Below are 23,496 nucleotides of genomic sequence, written 5' to 3'. Positions count from 1 at the left end.
GGACAAGGAGTGCTTTTTGGTGCCTTCCCTGGTATGGTATAATAGCTCTGCACTGCCCTTATTGTGGCTATGTCTACCAGGCACAGGTTAGCTGTATGTCAGATTTGATGAGAATTGGTAAGGATTAATCACTAGACAAGTTACCAATTTATTGGCCATTAAAGTACTAGTAAATGCTTGTTTCTTCTGTATATACATTCTGTACATTTATAATTCCCAGTTTGTCTAGCATTTCATATAAAGCTTCTGATAAATCTTTTTATGATTATGAAAATTCATAAATGATACAATCCTAACCTGATGCCAGCAGGGATGCAGGATCCTAAATTTCCTCCTTTGACACTATGTTCATTATCTATTCAGGTGTTAAGCTGAAATACAAATGTGACCAGAGTACCCTTGTGCTCAATTCTGTCTGTAGCTTTTTTTTTTTTTTTTTAAACATTGTATGTCTGTTGGTTTTGCGCTGTAATATATGGTGGTAAAAATCTTCTAATTCCTCAGCATCAAACTCATTCAGTTGTGGATATCTCCAAATTGGCAAGAAAAAAGCCATCACAATGGAATGAATGCCATCTTTAGAAACTTTTTAAAGACTTCTTTCAAATATTGTGTAAGCAGTTTGAGAGGTCCCCTCTAATAGTAGACCCATTCTTTCCAAGTCTTAAGAAATTTACTAACCTTAAATTACAATACTTATGTACATTCTCTAATTCTACTATCTATCTTGGCTCTGTATTATCTGTAATTAGCATTTCAGTTTGAGGATGGAGGGTAGCAATTTTCTTTGTTTCTTCTCCAAGCTTTCCCAGTTGATCTGTCACTTTTCCCAGCTCTCAAACTTGAGTTTCAGTTCCACTAACAGATATGTAACTAGCATCTAGTTTTTGCTCCCTTCTATTAAAAGCCAAACATAGACACTCTAATGAACCATCTCCAAATTTAACTTTAGAACCAGGAGAGTCTCCAGATGTCCATGTATTTGCACTCACTTTTACTGGTACATGCTTCAGCCTTCTGCCTCTTGTAGCTTGTAAGTGCTTATGAATCAGGATTGCTAGTGAGTGTACTCTTTCTGCTAGTTTGTGCAGAGCTCCCTGCATTTAGAGAAACTTCCTTGAGGGTCAGTTTATTAATAGGTAAAAGTGTGCCAAGCCTACCACTGGGCACACTTCAAGCATTATTCCCTATACCTTTTAGCATCCTCAAAATTCATCCCAAATAAAATGTGCAGTTATGTCACAGCCTTCATTTACCCCAGAATCAGTCCCAGTCTCTCTCTCTCTGGCCCAATGAATAGTTACTGTAATTATTTACACAAAGCAGAACAGTTCCAGAAGGAGAGATTGAGGAAGACATTTGAATAGGCAGTAGCCTGGTGATTAGGGCACTCACCTGGGATGTGCTTACTCTGAACTGGACAGAGCAGGGTCTCACATCCCAGGTGTGTGTCCTAACCACCAGGCTATTGGCTATTCTGGGGTGGGTTGGTGTAAACTCACATACAGTTAACTACATCAGGGCAGATCCTTTCCTCTGTTCCAAACTCTTCATGCTGCCTACTTACCTTCCTTATGCATGCTGAGCATAGTTCAGAAACATCTGCAGTGTGTCTTACCCTATCATGTGGTTTTATAATTTTTGGGGGCGGTGCTATCTTTTGATCAATTCCTTGGGAAGATTCCTTTTTACCACACAATCCTGTAAATAAGCACAAATAAAGGATGCTTATGTTTTTTTATTTCTGTGCTAAATGTTGCAGTACAGTATGAAGTTGGGAGACAGAAAACCAGTGTACCAGCTATATGATTTCTATTATAATTTACATGAATTGTTTCGTTACAGATGTTTTACTCTCAATCAGTGGTTCAGGGAAAGTGAATTATTATTTGCTGTCAGCAGAAAAAATTTACATCTAACTGTCATGCCATATGCTGATGACTACAAGAGGATCTGAGATCAGCTAATTTTGTTAGAGAATAAATCATTCTTGCTATCATGCAGAAAGTATACAGATTTAGATGCTTCCCATATCAGTTACAAGTGAGCTTGCTGTGTATTGTCATATACTGCACATTTGGAATAGCTTTCAGGCAGAGTTACCACTGTTAGGAGCAGAGCAGATGTTACATATTTGATCCTTTATAGCCACTCGAGGAGTGCATTGGTTTGTGTTACTTAGTTGTCATTTGGTTAATAAAAAGTAGTCATAATCAAAAATAGCCTCAACATGCTTTGAAATAAATTAAAAGCAGAATCTCAGCTCTATAACCTTCCTAGCTTGAGAGCGGTGTCAAAATTTCTCTTTCTAACAAACGCATTCAAAATGATTGTTTTTCTTGCTTTAGGAACATTTCAGTTGAAATATTATTTCTATTAGGCTTTAGATCTAGAGACACTAATGCTTGTGAATAAGGCGTATATGTAATGTAGAGGTGTACAATGTTACTAAATTTCCTCTAATGTAAATTATCTGATGAGGGCAAAAGGAAGGTTTCAAAATGTTAAAGTAATCGTAGTACTTCAAATTCAGAACCATAACCACTTAATTTATGGAAAATATATTATGGGGTTGCCCAAGATATGACAACAGTTACTTAAGCAATTTAGTATGTATAATCCAGGGATTTAGGCCAATCTATGTCACTCATATACATACAGTTTTGTGATTTTTTTTAAACTAGGTCTGATTAATATAATATGTATTAAAAGGTTATATGTATAAACCGGACTCAGAAGGAGATGGAAAATATTGCATGTAGCTCATGAGAAGTGATCATTATGTTATCTTCTCATGTAACAATTCTGTTGAATATTTTTGTAGCACACAATTTTAATTTCTTATTTAGGAAAAAAGAGGATTTGTGGTTAGATAGAAGTAAGGGAGCATTAGTGTATCAGGTTTACTAGAAGAAAATTACATATCTGTGTGTGCGTTAGTGTTTCCACATTTATTTCCATTATAGCCTGTTCCAGATCAATCATATCTTAAACGTGCGAGCCCTGAGATTATTGTTTACTATATGTCCATAACATGTATAAAAGTGTTGTCCAGCAGCAAAATTCTTGTTACTCTTGTCAGAGTATGAACAATTTCTGGAAAATGTCATGCTATAGTTTTGGTATGGCATGCTACTGTCAACACTCAGTACAAATCTTTAAAGCTGTGATTTTACATTTGAGGAATTTTGTCCATCCTTACATGTATCTGTATTTTGTTTGCTTGTTTTTATACTGACCTGATAAAGACAGTTGAAAAGAGAGAGAGGGAGGCATACCTTCCAGCATAGCTAATAGTCCAGGATTTAGAGTACTCACCTGGGATGTGGTAGACATAGATTCAAATCTCTACTCTGGATTTCCAAGCGCTGCTGTCCGAAAATTATATTCTGGCTTTTATTTTTTTGTTTTTTAAAAGAAAAATTCAACACTGTCTGTGAATGTAAGCGTTCTGGAAATGGCTTTTGACCTGTCTGCTCCACATTATACAGCACAGTAATGGGGAAAATATCCTTGCAAAGTAAAATTGACAGAACAGAATTCCTGAATTTCATATCTAGGTAGTAGATCTACCAAAACATCAGGCGGAGCAGGTACTTGAACCTGAGTCTCCCATGTTGCAGGTGAATGCCCTGACCAGTGGGCTGTTAGCTATGCAGGTGTGGGTTAGTCTGTCTGTCTGTCCTTTGTGAAAATTTTTGAGAAGTCTCAGTTTTGTCCTGATGCAGAATGGGAAAATATTTTGAAACCTTGACAGTTTTCATGGGATGGGAAAACTGGTTTCTGTCCAACTCTTGTAATGAACTCAGTGTAAATAACTAGATAGATACAACCAGAAGTTGTGTTTTCTGCTACTTGTAGCAAATCCCTGAGAAAGTAAGTGATAGTTTTTGTTGGCTGGTTTGTTATTTTTTATGGGGGAGGTGAAGTGGGAGGTAAGGGGTGGTTGTCATTGTATCAGAAGACTGCAATATTAAGAAATGTGAAGTGTCTCAAAGTAAAATTTCAGATGATCACAACTGCAATTTGCTGAGGCATGTTGTTCAGGTTTCTTAATGTTGCAGTGATGCATTGCTGCATTCATTTCACTTAGTCCACCAAACAGGCATCAGATGGTAAAGGCTTTCAGTTGTTACTAACCTGGGCTGGATTTAAACTACTGACCTAGAGGTGAAAGGTTTCTTCTCCCATTACCAATCCCCTAAGCCTCCCAGAATCCAGTCTTCACAAAATTATGCCGGCTGTCCAGGCCTGTTTGAGCCGAAGGAAAAGGTGATTTTGCTTCCAGACAAATCTTCACACAAGAGGGTCAGCCGACAACAGTTAACTAGATTTTGCAATGCTCTTGCCTCATGTAATGGAAGTTGCATTATATAGCCACTGGTTGTATGCTGCTCAAACTCTCAGAAAGAACTACAGAAAAGCGTGCTAATTGTTGTTGACAGAAGAGACTGCATTATTTCCAAAGTCACTGAATCTGATGGATGCCATTAATAGAGCTGCCAATACACGGAATAATGTCTCAGGCCACGTCTACACTAGCACTTACGTTGGCAAAACTTTTGTCACTCGGGTGTGAAAAAAACACCCCCACCCACTCCCGAGTGACATAAGTTTTGGTGACATAAGCACTGGTGTGTACAGCATTATGTCGGTGGGAGACGCTCTCCTGCTGATATAGCTATCACCGTGCGTTGAGGTGGTTTTATTATGTCAGTGGGAGAGTTCTCTCCTGTTGGCATAATGTGGCTACACAAGTTCTCTTGCAGCGGCACAGCTGTAAGCTTGTAAGGCCTCAGAGATGATACCACCATGTGCCTATAATAAAATATATCAAAGAATGGAAAACAAAAGAAATTATTTTTTGGCATTGAGAATAAGCCTGAGAAAGAAACCAAAGACCTTTCTCCAAACTACAAATGAGTTTATTAGTTTTAGTTATTTGGATATGAAGAATATTTAAGAATGTGATCATAGCCAGCTTAAAGGACTTCAAGAGGGCTCTGAGATTATTGCTGAATAAAGTGGAAGCAAGAGGAAATAGAAGCTCTAGAAAGAAAGGCATAAGATTCTTTACCAAGTGTGAAATGGGAAGGAAATTCTGTAGAATTAACAGACTGTCAGGATTTTTAAAGAGCAGGATTTTAATTTACACAGAAATCTTGAAATTTTGAACAAGGAAATGTGTTGGATTTTCAAAGGCTACTTGTGAGAAAATTATAATTTATTTTTTTAAATTTAACACAGCTTATGAATGTAAGCAATCTGGAAATGACTTTTGACCTGTCTGCTAACTATGGGATATTACATGTCTGTGCAGCACTGTAATGGGGGTGGGGGGGAAATCCTTGCAAAGTAAAGTTGACAAAACAGAATTCTTAAATTTCAAATCTATGTGGTAGATCTTCCAGAACATCAAAATGTGGAAAGTTTTATGGTTATCATGAGAAGAGGACTTTGCATATGCAATTATAATGAGATACTAAGAGATCTTTTAGAAGAGTCAGCAGGTACTGGAAAGTTTTGTTAAAGTATTTGCTGCATGATGTCTTTACTAATTTTGATATAAAACAAGAAGAGACACCCATCTGTACACTTTAGAAGCAGATCCTCAGCTGGTGTAAACTGTCATAGCTCCACTGAAGTCAGCTTCCATTAGCTGAGGATCTGCCTCTGACAAATACTTAAAACATAAAATAGATTGAAAAATAGTAACCCATACTATATAATAATAAGTAATGAGGCAGGGCAGATGATAAACCAAATTCCCCACTTACAATATTTTCTTCTTCAGATCCCCACTCGTCCCTGAAGGGATGCGCTTGACGACATTTCATAAAGGCCAACAGATGTGGGCTTTTGTGAACCAAAGTTGAGGAAGTGCATTCCGAAGGAAAGAGGTCCTTACAGAAAGGACTTTGCCAGGAGCCCCCTCTCCTTCCTCCTTCTCTGTTTTAATTCTGCGTGCAGGTCCAGCTAGTGTGCCTCTGCTGATCACAGCTCAGGTCGTATGTCATGACTTCACATAATTATTTTCAGTAATTTATGTGGGCCAGATCATCAGCTGGTGTAAATTGATGTAGTTCCACTGAAGTCAGTGCAGCCCCAATTATTTAAACCATCAGAGGATCTGGTCCTAGGTCTATATACATTACATACTCATCTTAGTCCCCATTCAGTAAAGCATTCTGGGATACGTTTTCAATGAACGTGGTCTTGCAAATGGTGGGCTTGTTGGTGTATGTGAGACTGTGAGATTTAGCAGTCAAGAACACTTGAGGTACCTAAATATAAGTACACTGCTGTAGCTCTACTTCTTTTTCAGCTCTTCGATATAAAGAACATGGGTTTACTGAAATAAAAAGCCTCTATGTGACCTTGGAATTGTTTATCCAGAATGTATTCTGTAAAATGTTAGTTGGTTTTGGGTAATGAAAATTTATTTTGTTGAGTAGGGAGAGCCCATAAGATCCCAAGTAAATCATATGCTTTTGTATACTGTGCCATAATTTGAAAGCTTTGGGTTATTTATTTGAATGTAAAGAGGTATATGCCATTGCTATAACCAAGGAAACACTTTCCACAGAAAGGATGACATATTACTTTTAATCCCATTGAAATTCAAATTCTCTGGGCCACTGTGCTCTATTCAGATACTCTTGCCAACTTGTAAGTAGCATGATGCCATTTGAATAAACAGGCATAAGTGTGGTCTAGTAGAAAATCGTGTGTGTTTACTGATGGTTATGAACACTTCAGAACATCTAGACCATTTACTTCTTGAAGTTATTCATCTGTGATTGGGGAACTGCCTTTACCAGTCCAGCTCTTGGCTGGATTTGTTTACAGAAGTTATATGATTGTTTCAGTGGCTGCAGTTTATAGCTCTGTTTAGTTGGGTGATTAGGTGACTGTGATTAGGTATGGTTGGGAAGCCGGAGTACAAGCTTCTTCACTCTAATCCATGTTCTGACACTTACTGGACTGAGACTTTGACGAAGTTACTTAACCTCCTTGTATTCTTATCCACCTCCCAAAGGCGTTATGAGTGGCTAAGTAAGCAAATACACTTCTTATTTCTGAGGGATGGTGTCTCAGGGTTCTGTACTCAGTGCCGGGGTACCTCCTTGTAGCTGCATCTGGGGAATAGATCTGCCTGGTCTGATGCCCCCTTCTGTCTCTTGTTAATGCTGTGTCCCTTTCATGCTCCAGGACAGCTTTCTCTTCCTGACCCGGGATGCTGCCTCTTTATGGGTTGGGATGTTCCCTCTTTGTGGCTTGGCCCTCCGGCCAGGTCACTATATGGCTTCCCCCTTCTGGGGTATTAAGTCACTGGATTGGCTATCTGGATATTGTTCCTGGCAATTCTCTAATTCAAAGCTATGAGTCTTCCCCAGTGGCCAGTAGGGGAACTCTACTGCTACTCCAGATTCTAGGTCAGAGACCCTTAAAGCAGTGGCCAAGGCCTGCACTGTCTAAGACCTTGCTGCCATTTCCCTGGACCTTTTCCTCCTCCAGCTCTATCAGGCTTCTGCTCCACCACCCTTCTGGGTAAACCCTGCCTTCAGGGCTAGGATCCCATGGCTTCTGCTCCCACTTGAGTTTCTCCTTTCCCTCTCTGAGCCAGAGGGTGACTGCATACCTCCACACTGCAGCCCCTTTCTGCTGCCAACTTTCTCAATTTTATACCAGGCCCTCCCCCTCCTGCCTAGCTTGTCTCCATCCTGTCAGGGCTTGTTTCATGAGCCTATTTAAACCAGTTGGTTTTTTTTAAAATAAAGTTTTGATTTAGCAGCCTAAAGACGTGTCTACTTGACAAACTTTTTTGCCGATGCAAGTTACGTCAACATAAAGCTGTCGCAGTTAGTGTATTGCTTGGGTGCATGTGTACTTGCTTCCTTGCATCGGTGCTGTGTATACTCACCAGGAGTGCTGGTTTCAGTGCACAATGCGGTGCACCACTTTTGGGCCTGAGAAACCATCACTGACTGGTGGGATCACATTGTAATGCAGGCTTGGGATGATGAATGGTGTATGCAGAACTTTTGTATGGGCAAGGCCACATTCTTGGATCTGTATGCAGATCTTACCCTCGCCCTCTGGTAGGGACACTAGAACGTGAGCTGCCCTCACAGTGGAGAATTGTGTCGATTGCACTCTGGAAACTTGCAATGCCAAATTGCTACCAGTTAGTGGGACGCCATTCATCATTTTGGAATTGGAAAATCCACTGTGGGGGCCATTGTTATGCAAGTGTGCAAGGCCCAGGTTTGTGACTCTCTGCAATGTTGATGGATGGATTTTCAGCAGTGAGGTTCCCAAACTCTGGTGGAGTGATAGATGGTGCACATATTCCTATTTTGGCACCAGTCCATTTTGCCACAGAGTATATCAACAGAAAGAGTTAATCTTCTATGGTTATGCAAGTGATGCTGTATCACCGGGGTTGCTTCACTGACGTCAGTGTTGGCTGGTCAGGGAAGTTGCATGACACCTGTATCTTTAAGGACATAGGACTGTTCAGAAAGCTATAATCAGGGACTTTCTTTCCCGACCAGCAGATTATCAGTGGCGATGTTGAAATTCTGTAATGATGCTGGGGGACCCACCCTACCCCTTACTCCTCTGGCTCATGAGGCTGTACACTGACCACCTCAGCTTCTGGCTCAGCACGTGCAGAATGACAGCTGAATGTGATTTTGGTAGTCTGAACAGATGCCGGCATTGTTTGCCCACAAGATTGGATCTCAGTGAGAAAAATATCCCTATGGTTATAGCTGCCCACTGCATCCTGCATAATATCTGTGATGCCAACAGGGAAAAGTTGCTGCCAGGCTGTAGCAGCTGTCCACTGAGTTTGAACAGCCAGATACAAAGGCTATCAGAAGAGCTCAATGTGGCACTCTATGGCTCAGGAAGGTTTTGAAAGAGCACTCTAACAGCGAGCCAGAGTAATGAGTTGTGGTGTCCTGTGCTCTACCTGGCTCTGCTCTTTGGGGTCCTGTTGGGAATTGTGTGGTGCTTGGTGCGCATATCTATGCATATATCACTGACAGTGCACCTATTAATTTTGTGGTGCTTGCTGTACATTTATGCTTATTGTACTGTGTTTGTCACTGATCCTGTGAGTTATGTTACAGAGTACAATAACAAGTAAGTGGGTGTTTTCACTACTGCCAGGCACTCTGCTGCATATGTTAGCAACTAATAAAGATTAATTATTTTCCAAACAATACTATTTTATTGGGTAATGAAAACACTTCAAAATATTCTGTGCAAGTTAAAAGAAAATATATTAAAACTTTAATAAATGTATGGAACAGAAGGAACATTGATTTCCATTTTAGCCACACGTACGCTGACCTGTGAGAACTGTGAGAGGTGCATCTCCCTCTCCAACTTCTGGGCCTCCCTACTGTCTGCAATATTCATCCTCCAGGCCTTATGGTCATCATCTGATGTAACACTAGGTTGCAGGATCTTGGTGAAAATGTCATCCAGAATCCCCCTCCGCCCCCCCTTCTGATATGAGTCAGGCACTTCACTGGTGTGGTTGGCAAACCCCTCAAGGCCACAACTGCAGCAGCTACAGATAAAACACAGAGGTACCACTGTCAGTATAGTCACAATGGAAAGCGAACGTTAAGATTCAGAACTCCCTTCCCTGGCTCCCTCACTGACACACTTGCTTCCGAGTGCATATGCAGGGTGCTACTCGCAGCTCCAGCCATGTTGAGTATGGCCTGCCAAGGGTGAGGAAAATGAGGGAATTGCTAGGTTGCATAGAACTGAGTATAGGGCAGTGGCACGGGATTCTGGCACCATTCTCCACAGGCAGTGGTGATTTTTAGCTGATCTCACACTTCTGGCTGGACTGTGATGGAGTCTCAAAACAGCTTCTGGCTTGCAGCATAGCTGGACCCCAGCCAGTCACATGTCCCCTATTCTCTACCACAACCTCATCCTCACTGCTCTTGCCAGGGACCTGTGACTTGGGCTCCTTGGTAGCATGGTGGTGGGATCTCCATTAAGTATGGCATGCACCTCTTTTTGTAAAAGTGGCAGGTCTGTGATTCATCACTGGATTGACTGTTGGGCTCCCTGGTCTTGTGACATGCCTGCCGCAGTTCATTTGTTTTTATGCAGCATTGCTGCTGATCCCTATGGTACTTTTTCTGCATCACCTGTGCAATTTTGTAGATGTCCACATTTCTATGGCTGTTCCATTGCTATGCCTGTACAGTCTCTTCTCCCCACAGGTCCAGGAGATCCAATATCTCCTGTGTACTCTAGGCCAGAAGTGTGTCTGGAGTGCATAGCTGGCATGGTCAGTGGAGCAGTTGCGCACTACAATGGAGAACTGCTAGGTATGCTCGCCAAGATGGACACTCTGAAAAAGGCATTTCAAAAATTTACAGGGTTTTAAAAGGCAGGGGTGGGGTTTCTGGTCTCTCTGACCCCAGGGCAGAGGGCTTCACAATTGTGACCAGAATAGTCAATGTTGGGTATTGTGTGAAAGCTGCTGGAGAACTGCTAGGGTAATATTGGTAATGTAGTGTCTATATTCGTGCTGCATTGACGTCAGTGTGTCAACCATGGCTCAGTGCCACTCAGGGAGCTGGTATTACTATGTGAGTGCAGAGGAGAGCTAACATCACGGGGAGACAAATTAAGGCATAGGCCTGGTCTACCAAGTAGGTTGACAGAAAGTAGCTTCCACTGATGTAACTTGCCTACTACACTGATTTAGTAACTCCACCTCTGCGAGAGGCTTACTGCTTAAGTCAATGTAGTTAGGTCGATGCAGTGTCAGTGTAGACATTGGGTTGCTTACATCACTATTGTTGCCTTTTAGAAGCTGTCCCACAATGCCCTCACACTGACCATTAAATCAGTGCAAGCACCCTGGTTAGTACGCGCAGCACCGACACAAGGAGTGTAGTGTGGGCATACAAAAGCAATTTAATTACTGCAGTGGCTGTATGTTGACTTAATTTTGTAGAGTAGACTTGCCCCTCGACACATGCATAGCTAGTATGGAAATATAAGGTGGAGGAGGGAAAGAAAATTAATATAAAAAGATTATAAATCTATTATAAGCAGGAAAAACAAGAGTAGATCTCTGAAAAGAGTAAAAGTAAAATAGAATAACCTGCCAAAAAAAGGAAGATTACATTAAATGGGGAAATCTGTTTAAAGAAAAATAGGGGAGGAAGGGGGAAATAAATCCAAGACCACCATGTACAAAAAAATATATTTAGTGACATAATCACAATCCTTCCATTATTTGAGGAAAAAAGATATATTGTTTTCCTTTTAGGAGGCCAATTCTGCAGCCTTTACCCCTCAGTAAGATCTGTGGGATTAGACCCTTAGGTTCAGATCCTGTACATGAGTTCTATGTGTGTGGATCCTTGCATCCTCGGGGAGTGTGTTGCAGGATCAGGGCCATAGTTTGAACAGGATAGAACAGTTTTACTCTTTTGGACTATAGGCTTCATGCTCTGCTTATTGCTAAAAATATTCAAAAAATGAATTGCAAAGACTAAAAAAAAAAATAAAAAAAATATTAAGGTTTCTTAGCTGACTGCTTCATTCCACTGAGATATTTAATTAAAAAATTCAATTTAAAATATACAGCTCAGTTTCCACCCCATTTTATGGATTATATTTTGGAGATTTAACAATGCAAGTGTGTTAACAAAATGTGTGACTAGAAATTACTAATAAAATAGTGTCTAGATTAGTTCCAGTGGACTATGTATATAAAAAAGCTTGCTTGCCATATTTTCTTAATACCATTTTCTTCAAATACAAAGGGAGTCTTTTGAAGCAACAAGATAATATTGACTAAGTCAAAGAGTCTTATTGTAGAGTAGATTAAATAAATGTTTGTGAGACTTAAGAAACAAACAACAAAAATATTTCTCTTTCCAGAAACATTCCATCCTATTTTGATCATCAACAATAAAGCTGAAAACCACAATGACGCTATTGTGCCTGGAATGCCAAGTGTAATCCAAGAAAAATGATGAGGCTAAATAATAAAAATGTCTTCTTTAGAGAAATGTTACATTTTTTTCCCAGTATTAAAATTCTGAAAATGTTTTAAAGGTAATTTTTAATTAAAATCCTAACTGTGAGAACAAGTTTTCTTGACCAAATAATTGATATATAAGTAACTTTCTATTAAAACTTTGTTTTAATAACAAAATTAAGTGCTGCAGTGTAACACCGCAAGGTGGCTGCTGAATTGTTTCCCAGATACTCCAAATAGGGTTATTAAGTGTGACATACTAGAGAGTATCATGTGCTAGGTAAAATCAAGATTGAATCCCAAAGGTATGTTCTTAAACTGCATAATCAGATCCCCATTTTCAATACCATGTTTATACTTCAAAGAATAGGTGCTTATTTCAGTGATGATTTGTCATTAAAATTATGTCAAAATGTCTTAAAATGTTGTTGAAACTATAAAAACACTCACAACACACACAGGGCTAATTATGGGTGCCATCTGTTTATTTTTACAAAGCAATTTTTTTTTTAAGACCAGTGCGTCTTCTTGCTCTGATAAACCACAAGATTATTATAATGATTAACTGTTTTCCTTCAATTAGTGTACTTGAAGTAAGGAAGACAACTAGTTTGTTCATTGACCTTTTCCTGTGTCATAAAATGTATATTTTTTGACATCTCATGATAGAAATCATTGTGAAGTGCATTTTCTTAGGATATTTGACCCCTAGAACAAAAACATTTTATAATAAAAATGGCAGTTCTGTCATATTTTTTACTTGGGAAGTTGTAATGCTCTCATTGTGTGTATCACATGCTAATATAGTATGTGTCTTTGATTGTGTCTACATAGTAGGACCATAACCCATCTTCTTTGGGTGCTTTCATTTCACAACTTTTCCACTCGTTAGAGATTGCTCTAAGTTAATAAACATTTTCAGTTTACAACCACATAAAAAACCACGTGTGTGTGCGTGCACGTAAGTTTGCACACGCACCCAGTCCGACCCAGCTTTAGTGTGAATGATGGGTATTCCCATGACAGCATCATCCAAAGCCGTTAGCAGCAATTTGCTGAGAGAGCAGAGTGACTCGACTGGTCCAGCCCAGCTATTGTGCCTGCTAAGCACTACACAGATAAGTCTGGAGGGAAAAAAACTGAAGGATCCATCTGCTCATTTCTGCTACACTGCGCTGATGTAAGATTACGCTAATCTGGTTGCTTGTCAGGACAGGTTAGTGAAAGCAGGCGAATGGGTGAGATTTAGGGTAGACTAGCTCTATGGAAAATCGTAAGCTGCTCCTGTACATGCCATGTTAAGTGTAGCAGAATGGGTTGATTATCAGCTACTTTGAGGATTTCAGTTAAAATACATTACATTGCTAGATTAAAAATGAGTCCTCCTTCTTTATACTGCCAAACAAACAAGAAACTAACACATCTGCACCAAATACCATTATGTTGTAAAAAATAAAACATACTTCCATATTTTTTTGTAGTTTTGCTTTTACTCCTTGTGCTTAGTTATTGTATTTACAAATTGATTATTTTATTTAGGTTTTTTCAAAAGAAGATGGTTACTGTTGTGTGTGTGTGTGTGTGTGTGATTTTTGTTTGTTTTTTCTTTTGATTTTGCTTGTCTCTTCAGTTTGGTTTGGTGAAGAAAGCCCAGAGTTGAAAATTAACCCTTGTCCCATTTTTGGCTGGTGATATCTTTGTTTATCTGTATTTGTTTATGATGGTTTTTTTTGGTTGTTTTTGTTACCTACTGACTGTCAGTTCTTGACCTTGCAGGTTGAACATCCCATCACAGAATGCATTACTGGCCTGGACCTAGTCCAAGAAATGATCCGTGTTGCTAAGGGTTACCCTCTCAGGCACAAACAAGCTGATATTCCCATCAACGGCTGGGCGGTTGAATGTCGAGTTTATGCTGAGGTAAAATAAGTGGTACGGCGAGGGAGGCTATATGTGGAGTGGTAATACCCAGGTGTAGATAGGCACCAAGGTGATGTCAAGGTTTATAATTTGAGATTTGTGATTTACTGTATGTAATACAACTGATTAAAGAAAGTTTTATGTGGATTTTTATGTTGTAATTCAAAAGAATAGCCTGAGATCAAAATTATTGCCACATAGATTCGTCTAAAAATGTATCTCCTGCAAGTAGCCAATAATCATTTCAAAGGAAGTTCATGGCATATTTTCAGCCTAATTTAATATGATGATCGGGGTATATTTCATTTTCTTCTGAACTATTAACCAGTACTTCAGGTTTGCTCACCTCCACGTTTTTCTTAAACCTTTTGGCTTAAATATTTGGGTAAAATTTTGTAAGCTGCCAAACTTTTAATGGTACTGAGACATTTGCTAATAGTTCAGGAAGGATGTTTGCTCTACATTTGCTTTATATGACCAATTTGGAAAGTGAATTTCAAAACCATAAGTACACAGTTACATTATGACTCTTCATAGTAATAGCAATAAAAAACAACAAAAAACAAAAAATCTGAATTAAAAAAATTCTCTTTTTAAGCATGACTAAAACTGGTGTTGTAAGTAAACGAGTTATTAGCATTGTTTTTGATATTTGGAAATTTAGACTTGTCTATTGAATGAATGATATTCAGCTGTCTTCGTTTTGTTTTCAGAATTTTAATACTATAGGCAGTCCTTAAAAAAAAAAAAATCAGCATCTTGGTATGTGTTTTCCCATTTGACTATTGCTGCTTTTATTGCCCAAGACATCTTAATTTCTCTTGTTCCTCTTTCTTTATTTTTCATGACACAGTAGTTTGTTGCTTGTTCACATAGAAAGTCAAAGGGAGTTGAGCTCCTAACTACCCATTTTGCCTTTGAAAAACATCTTTTATGTCATCCCTCCCTTCCCCCCCACCCAAAAATACCAAAGCTTGAAGATGGCTGAAGAGTTGATACTATAAAGCAGGGGTCGGCAACCTCTGGCATGCGGCTCGCCAGGCAAGCACCCTGGCGGGCCAGGCCAGTTTGTTTACCTGCCGTGTCAGCAGGTTTGGCCGATCGCGGCTCCCAATGGCTGCAGTTCACTGTCCCAGGCCAATGGTGGTGGTGGGAAGCAGCGAAGGTCGAGGGATGTACTGGCCGCAGCTTCCCGCCACCCCCATTGGCCTGCAGCGGCAAACTGTGGCCAGAGGGAGCCACAATCGTCCGAACCAGCCGACATGGCAGGTAAACAAACTGGCCCGGCCCGCCAGGGTGCTTACCCTGGCGAGCCGCGTGCCAGAGGTTGCCAGCTCCTGCTATAAAGACTTCACTAGGAAGAAATACTCTTTTCTGTTTTAATAATTGCATTTCAGAAAGATGAGGTTTTAATAAATATTCCAATTCTTCAGTGGAAAAAGGGAAAATGCCCCGACAATAAGTAATTCTGGAAACAGAATGTTAATCAAAATAGAAGTGGTAGAAGCTGTTAATTTTGCAACTACTTAACCTTGTTTTCTATATGTAATGTCTCTAAATTAATGCTTTCTCATGTTTTACCTTCATTTCAGGATCCCTACAAATCTTTCGGTCTGCCATCTATTGGTAGATTGTCTCAATACCAAGAACCACTACATGTGTCCAATGTAAGTGACCTAGGCTCTGATTTTTTGTAGATGCTAAGAACTTCAAATCTTCACAGGTGCTTAGTCCCTCTGACAATCAGGCCCTTAGTTTCTCTCATTGATAAAGGCGGTTAATACTATTATTTGTGCTAATTTAAGATAAGATGATTAAAAAAATACAGTGCTAACCAAATTGGACTATTAAGCTATAAAGTTTTCTTCTGTTTAATCCTTTCAAACAAGCCTCAAATATAAATATGCTGTAGAGCAAATAGCATAATCAGATGTTGAATTAACCCTTTAACTGCAAAGGACTGAATACTCCAAAGAGAAGCTGGACTGCTATTCAAATTTGCAGCCTTTAAAAAGCAAATGCCATTCGTTACAGTTGAAGTGATTATTAAACATATCCTTAACAAACAGGTTTTTGCTCCAGTAAAAGAACAGGGACATCTCCTTTTTGTATAATCAAAGTAATAAGTAATAAATCCACTGTGTCAGCTGGTGGAAGGACAAGCCTATACCATCTGTAAATATGATTATTCAGTGTGATTACTTGAATGGAAAATAGTGAAAGATTACAGGAGGAATCCTAAATTTGGAGATGTTATTGGATATATGATTTATTTCACTTCTTAAATTGTTTTTGCCCATATGCTTTCTAAAGGGACCTGACCCTTTCTGGGCTTTAAGGCTTCATGCTGTGTTCAAAGCCTGAAAGCAGAAGAAAAAATTGTAAAGATTTAACAGGCATTATGTGACGTTAAATAGAAGATAAGAAAACAAGTATCATGGGATGTATCTAAACATTTTTTTAATGAAACAAAGAGTGTATTTAATAATTTATAGTGATTACTCTAGTGGTTGTTAGACATTTTTACCATGTTGTAATAGCTAACAGGATGTCAAACATTTTGCCCTTGCAAGTTTTTGCAATTTGCAATTTTCCAAACGTGAGACCTGTTGAAAGTACAAGTGATAATGGACAAACTATACCCCCTACAGTCTTTGTCCCACCAAATCTTTCTTCAATTAATGTTGCAGCAGGAGTTTTATGTAATAACATTTGCGCTTGTGAGCCATCCATAGAAAGAAAAAACAATTAAAATGCCTTAAATGTTCTGCTTACTGCTGTTATTTGCTTGTGTGAATGTTGCATGTCAGCTAAATGGACCACGGAACAGATAAAGTGATTGGGTGCAGGAGAGTGCACACCAAGCTTTGTCTATCATTATTGCTGGGAGCAATCAAATTGATGCCAGCAGGACAGTAGACGCGTTGACAGCTGTAATTATGTATCTCCATGGTGATCACTTTTGGCCTGTCATGGAGGCCCACAAGTCCCCTCCCTTGCAAGCATTTAATCAGATTGGGCTGTCACTTGTCAGGTAGACAGGGCGGGCTGGGAGTTGTGCTTAGGGGGAGAGGTGAATTGAAAATGAAGGGTGGGAGACGGCTGATAGCTTCACATGGCCCATCGTGGTACTGAAGAAAGAAATTTTAATTATGCTGGAGGCTTCAGAGAAATGGTTTGAGGATCTCATACAGAGTAGCTGGGCTGTTTTCTTTCTGTTTACTCTTGTCTTATTAAAAAAATCTGTTCTATTTTTATTTAGCAAACCATATTTTTGGTCTGTTCTTCTGTAGCAGCAGAAAATGTGCAATACTGGAGCTTAATTTGTCTTCTGAGGATGTCACATAATTAAGAATCACATTGATTTGACTGAAGAATTTGGATATTATATTGAAGCTATTGGTGCTTCGCCATTTCTTTTATAAATTCCTGTTTTCAAAAGATAAGTTGTCTAAAAATTTGCTCCGAGCTAAAATTTGGCATAGAAAGTCTCAGGAGTGGCATCTTACAAATGTGATTTTAAATTAGTTTGTTTGTTTTTCAAATTAAAGTAGGTAGGGGTGTGTGGATGGGTGGGTGGGTGGATAGGGGAAGTAGAAAAGTGACTAGGAAAGTTAGGAAGACGGGTCATTGGGGAAATGTTTTTCCTATGCTCTAAGAATTCTATACTGGATTTGAGATTATAATAATTTTTAAATGTACCAGCTGCTAGTTCAGAGTATGATTTTTAGGGCTAGTGAGTATTCAATTTTTAAAAGAAATAAGTATCATCAAGATTATGACAATAGAAACTTATTACTCTTGCACGTTGTAACAAACTGACTGTGTTGCAGTTGGCATTAAGATTTGAAGAACTCCGAAGCCATTCTTCGCTAATGTGATCAGCAATCCATTCTTTAAGGGTGCTGATGTTGACATAGTCTGTGGGAGTGAGCCTCCCAGCTCAGGTCAACAGAGTTGGGCTAATGGGGCTTATGCTAGAGCTCTCAAAATAGCTGTGAAGGCAGCACGTTGAAGCTGGGGTTAGAGCTTTGGCTCTGAAGCCTAGGGAAGGTGGAGTAGGTCTGTCTGTCTCTTACACCCCAGTATTGCAGTGAACTGTGTATGGGTGGAACTCTGGGTGCATAAGTTAGTAGGACTTCATGCTGGCAAAGTGGTGTGCCAGTGCACTGTTCATTGCAGGATTGGAGCTATAGGTTATGAGGAGAGGCTGAGGGAACTGGGCTTGTTTAGTCTGCAGAAGAGAAGAGTGAGGGGAGATTTGATAGCAGCCTTCAACTACCTGAAGCGGGGTTCCAAAGGGGATGGAGCTAGACTGTCCTCAGTGGTGGCAGATGACAGAACAAGGGGTAATGGTCTCAAGTTGCAGTGAGGGAGGCCTAGGTTGGATATTAGGAAAAACTATTTCACTAGGGAGGTGGTGGAAACTCCTTAGAGGTTTTTAAGGCCCGGTTTGACAAAGCTCTGGCTGGGATGATTTTAATTGGGGTTGGACTAGATGACCTCCTGAGGTCTCTTCCAACCCTAATCTTTTATGATTCTATGTTTTCCTAGAGCACCTAACATTATAATGTAGTAATACACAATTGCACCACAGTACACCACTGGAGCTGTTTGGGCTGTGAAAGGATCTTGACTTGTATACTCCCTGTAGTATTTTTTTAAATACCGAGAAAAGGAAAAACATTAAGAAAAAGTAATGCTAATAAGTATTACTATTATCTATCAAGATAAACACACTAGAGCAGGGATCTTTAAAATAAAGGTTTCTGTTGTATCCAATTTTGCACACTATAGTTTACAGGATCACCTATTGTTATCAGCCCCCTGATATACCTAAGCACAACAGAGAGAATTGAAGATGGTAAAATTATTTCCTTTCTGCTATCAGTTTGTCATTTTTATATAGCTTTTCTGTGTTTATTTTATGAAGAATAAATTTTAGAAGGAATGAAAGCTTTTATTATATACCAACTGGCCCCAGGTACTTTTTTCATAATTTTATGAAATTATAAAGCAAATTTTCAAGAACCTTTTTTTAGTTCCTTGTTTTTCAGTATATTTGAATTTTTAAATTAGTGTGGATATATCCAAGTACATTACGTATAAGTTTTTGTGTATACAGTATATACAGTGGAAGCATTGTTTAGTGTACTAAGCATGTAATGGGGAGCCAGGAAGTTCTGTTTTCTAATCCTGGATCTTCCACTAACAGCCAATCACTGAATTTCTTTTGGCCAAAATTAGTACTGACATAAACAGTGCCTACTCCTATTTACTTCAGGAACAGTTGCATCTGCTTATTTCACATCTGAATTTGGCCCTTCTTCATATGTTTTCTCGTTGTAAAATTGGGATAATAATATTTGTATACCTCACAGAGGTGTTGTAAGGATTAATTACTTTACATGTGTTTGTTGCTTTGGAAATGAAAAGTGCTATATAAATGCCATGCATTATTAGAATATGTACACAGGTATGCTTCATGTTATATATGTTTACGTACTGTGCAGTACAAGAAGCAATATTCTGCCTATAGGGAACAGTCTTGACTGGCAGTTGGATGGACTAGATATGTTAATAGTTCTTTCCATCTCTGTGTATGGATGTATTCATTCGTGTATGTATGTACCTGTACAGAGAGGAAGGATGGCTTAATAGTTATAAGAATGGGAATCAGGAAGTCTGAATTTCTTGCTACATATTTCCTTTGTGACCTTGCTATGCTTTATCTGTAAAATGGGGATAATAATGCCATTTACCTCACAGTTCTGTTGTAGGGCTAACTAATTATTTATAAAGCATCTTGATTTCTTATAATGAAGGTGCTGTTGAACTGCAAATACAAATATATTGTGTGTATATTAATAAATATTCAATTAAAGTGTTTAAAAAATAAAATGATCATTAAACCCATGTTAGGATGTAGTTCTCATTGAAGAAAGAGGATAAAGCTACTGGGATATCTTTTAGGTTATTTAGATAATAAAGTCATCATCCTGTCCTCATGTGTATTCTTTAGACAAGAGGTTCTACATGTGGTCCCTTGGTAATTGCCTAAATTAAAATATTAAAGGCCTAACAGCCGTTGTGTTGACCTTTTTTTTTTGCCTTCCTGCAATCAGATGAGCTGCTGTTTATTAGAAAGATTCCTTCCCACAGGTGGAGATTGAAGTGAGTTTCTAGGTCCCACTTGCCACCCCCTTTACAATGCAAAATATCAAAGCCCTGGTGTTTAAGCAACTTCAATTGGATTCCTCTGTCCTTAAGATCACTGGGATGCATTTATCAGTCTTGAATTACTTTGATTAAAAAAACACTAAAGTGCTTTAGATTCCAAAGTTCAACAGCAACAATTTAATAAATATTTATTTCTCAGAAATTGCTCATTTTAAAAGTTTTATATGGCTAACCTCAATGTCACACTGATGAAATCAAACTGAGAGATGAAAACAAGAATCAGCAATATACTAACTGTCTTGTTGGCTGGTTAACAGCAATCAGTTTCTTCAAAAGAAATTTTTGAACTTGTGCTATTTTTTTCCTATGAAAATTGCGGAATCAGAGCTTTAATTGAGGCTGTGTCCTTACAAAGCAAAGCCATGGAAAAAGCTGTGTAAACATTAAACACCCAGGGGAACAGCAGCAACAGAAAAAAAAATGTTTTACAGTGGAGAGGGTGAGGCAGAAAAGGAAAGTGTTACAGACATGAAAGCGACAAGCCTAGTATTCCTATAGAGCTGATAAGCAGAGCTCCAAAGTTCCTGCTGAATGAGCCTTAGTTGTGTCCCCACTGGAGCCCTCAGAAGGGCTATAGTGGGGCACAAGGGATGTGATTACATACATACTCAGAAAGGATGCGATTACAAGGGGCATCTTTCATGCCAGGTGTCAGTTGGAGGAATAATTACAAATGTATTTTATTGCAGTAATTAAGTCAGCATTGGTTGCATTGAGAGTTCAGATTTAGAGTTGTATAAACCACTATAAATTGATAGAGTGATCAAAAGCCAAATCTGTTTGCTCTGGATTTTACAAGAAAAAAGTGATTTTGACTAACAGTGCAAGTTTGCATTCAATCTTCTTCTTCTTTTTTTTTTTTTTAAAAGAAGAGAGTAATTCATAGGTATTTTTCCCACAAGGGGGAAGTGGGAGGGGATTTTCTAGCCCTTGGTGAAAAGAATATTTTATCTTCTCATGAAACTTGTCAAGTTTAAAAGTATGAGATGTATGTCTTCTATGAGGTCAAAACTTGGTTTTTGTTCCACTGTGAAATTATATTTGCTCCTTTTTTATTTTTTGAAGGTACGTGTTGACAGTGGCATACAAGAAGGAAGTGATATTAGCATTTATTATGATCCCATGATTTCAAAAGTGAGTTGATTTTTTTTTAATGTTGTAATATATAAAATACTAGTTTTAGATACAAAATTTTTAAATGAAGAGATGTTTTTTAGTAATGAGCCAATATTTCAAAGCTGCTGGATGTGATATGCATAAAGGAAACATGAGAGAAAAGAGGCTATATTGAAAAGGAAGCTTAATATGGAAGAAAATGTATAAATATGTCTGATCTCACAGAAATTAATTCACCCTTTTACTTGTTTTTTATTGTTCTTGTTATGTTTTCTGATTTCTAAAAGCATATTAAACAACGGCCTACAGTCTCACAGATTTATCCCACGTCAATCTGTTTGATTTTTCTGAGAAATTATAGGGCCGTAATCCCTGACAAAAAATGTTAAATAGGAGTTAAAGTTTGAGAGTACATTGCAGTTATTTAAGGGTAAAATTGCTACAAGGACATTATAGTTAGTGATTTAAAACACCTAGAATTAAACTTACATGAAAACAAAATCTTAAGAAATACGGAAATTCATAGTGAGAGTTCCTGATCTTTAATCGAATTTTTTGTGTGACTCTAAGAAGAATAGAGAGACAGATATAGATATGCTTAACTCATATAAAGAAAAAAACCTGATCTTCTGTATCTGGATGCCAGAGGGTTGAGAGGCCTCTCTCTTGTTTTGGGGAAGTGCTCCAGTAGACAGACAGTAATATGTGCAAAATGATTTCTGTAAATGGAATATCTAAACATATGATTTGTGAATTTTTTTTAAAGAAAATTATATTTCAGAAATTAAAACTGAATTTTTATAGCTGACTTAAATACCTTTGTTTTTAGCTAATTACATATGGCTCTGATAGAGCTGAAGCATTGCAAAGAATGGAAGAGGCTCTGGACAATTATGTAATTCGAGGTAACTACGGAAATTTGGGTTCCTAGCGTGGTAGGCTGGCATCTATTTCAAGAAAACAGCTTGAAAATGTAGTAATTAGCAAATTGAGTAAAGTTCCTGCTTATTAAGTGCAAATTAAACCAGGAAAAGCGTGTGTTAATTAATCTGAGAAGATACATCAAATCTAAAGAGACTTCATTTTTTCCTGCAGCATTTTTAGTTGAAAGTAATTAGTTAAATAATTTAATTAAATTACTTTAAAAAACTGATAAGTACTCTCGCAAACTCATGGTAGATCCTGCATTTATTACCCTGTGAAATTCAAAGGCAAGTATATTGTAATCATTCATTGTACTTTAGTAGATCTACTGTGTTCTTATAGTACCACATGCCTGTGTATTGAGTTTTTTCATTCCAAAGGGTTGTGTTAGCACTGGGAGAATACCATGGCATATAAATGTGGACAATATTTAGAACCTGAGATGATGATGATGATGATGATAAACATCTCTTTCAGCTCTCTTCCCAGGCCTACCTGTGAGAATCAGATGTTTTTCTTAAGCTCTTTATAGAATTTGGATGAGTCTTCCATAATGAATCTTGAGTCTTTTCCCCTCTAAGCTCTGGAGAAGGTCTTTGTTTCTCCTCTGAGTTAAAAAGAGAATACAGGGAGAAACAGTGTCTTGTTTCTTGGGAATTTTGTTCCACTCTCCAACCCCTGAAGACCACCAGAGAGAGAGAGAGAGGCTATGTGGGGAGAGCCACCAGAATGATGGCTTAGGTTACCTTTTTGGGAGTGTGGCTGAGAAAAGGAGTTAATATGCTCTATATCCTTTTTAGTTGTATCCCTATGGACATCGGTGATGCCTATCTGTAAGTGGGCCAATAAAAAATATGACGTTCTGTTTATGGAGACAGAATTTCTTTTCTCCCATCCTTCCCCAACCTCATTGTCATCGACGTGGTAAACTCTTGGGGCTGTCAGTACCAAATGAGTTCCATCCTGTGATAGCGATTGGAAGTGCTTAGAACTCTTCGGGAGGAAAGCCTATTCCTTGGCCTTGCTACAATTTTGAATAGCAAATTATTGAGCCTTAATGACAAAATATGACTGTCAATTATTCAGAACTTAACAACTTTATTGATCAGCTTCCAGAGTCGCAGCATGACCACTTCAAAGCTATCATCCAGGAAGGACAGCTAGTAGCCAAAACAGTGCTACAGTCTGCCCTCGATGCAGCCAACACAGCGGCTTGGTCCATCTCCATGGTGATGGTTATGTGATACGCATCGTGGTTA

At 38.6% G+C, this 23,496-nt stretch overlaps 1 protein-coding gene across 3 annotated transcripts in view; it reads left to right on the top strand.

Moving 5' to 3' along the window:
• The window catches only part of PCCA (propionyl-CoA carboxylase subunit alpha), a 417,465-nt gene that overhangs the window by 186,849 nt on the left and 207,120 nt on the right, over positions 1-23,496 (top strand). For all 3 annotated transcript variants that reach the window (XM_045009001.1, XM_045009013.1, XM_045009009.1), the window contains 4 exons: positions 13,814-13,957; positions 15,550-15,624; positions 21,263-21,331; positions 22,143-22,218. In XM_045009001.1, the coding sequence (XP_044864936.1) occupies positions 13,814-13,957; positions 15,550-15,624; positions 21,263-21,331; positions 22,143-22,218 (364 nt within the window). The remainder of the gene's footprint in view (positions 1-13,813; positions 13,958-15,549; positions 15,625-21,262; positions 21,332-22,142; positions 22,219-23,496) is intronic.

Source organism: Mauremys mutica, chromosome 1, assembly GCF_020497125.1.
Source record: "Mauremys mutica isolate MM-2020 ecotype Southern chromosome 1, ASM2049712v1, whole genome shotgun sequence".
Classification (NCBI taxonomy): Eukaryota; Metazoa; Chordata; order Testudines; family Geoemydidae; genus Mauremys; species Mauremys mutica.
Note: the sequence above shows the minus strand (reverse complement) of the source record. Positions and strands in the feature narration are given on the sequence as shown.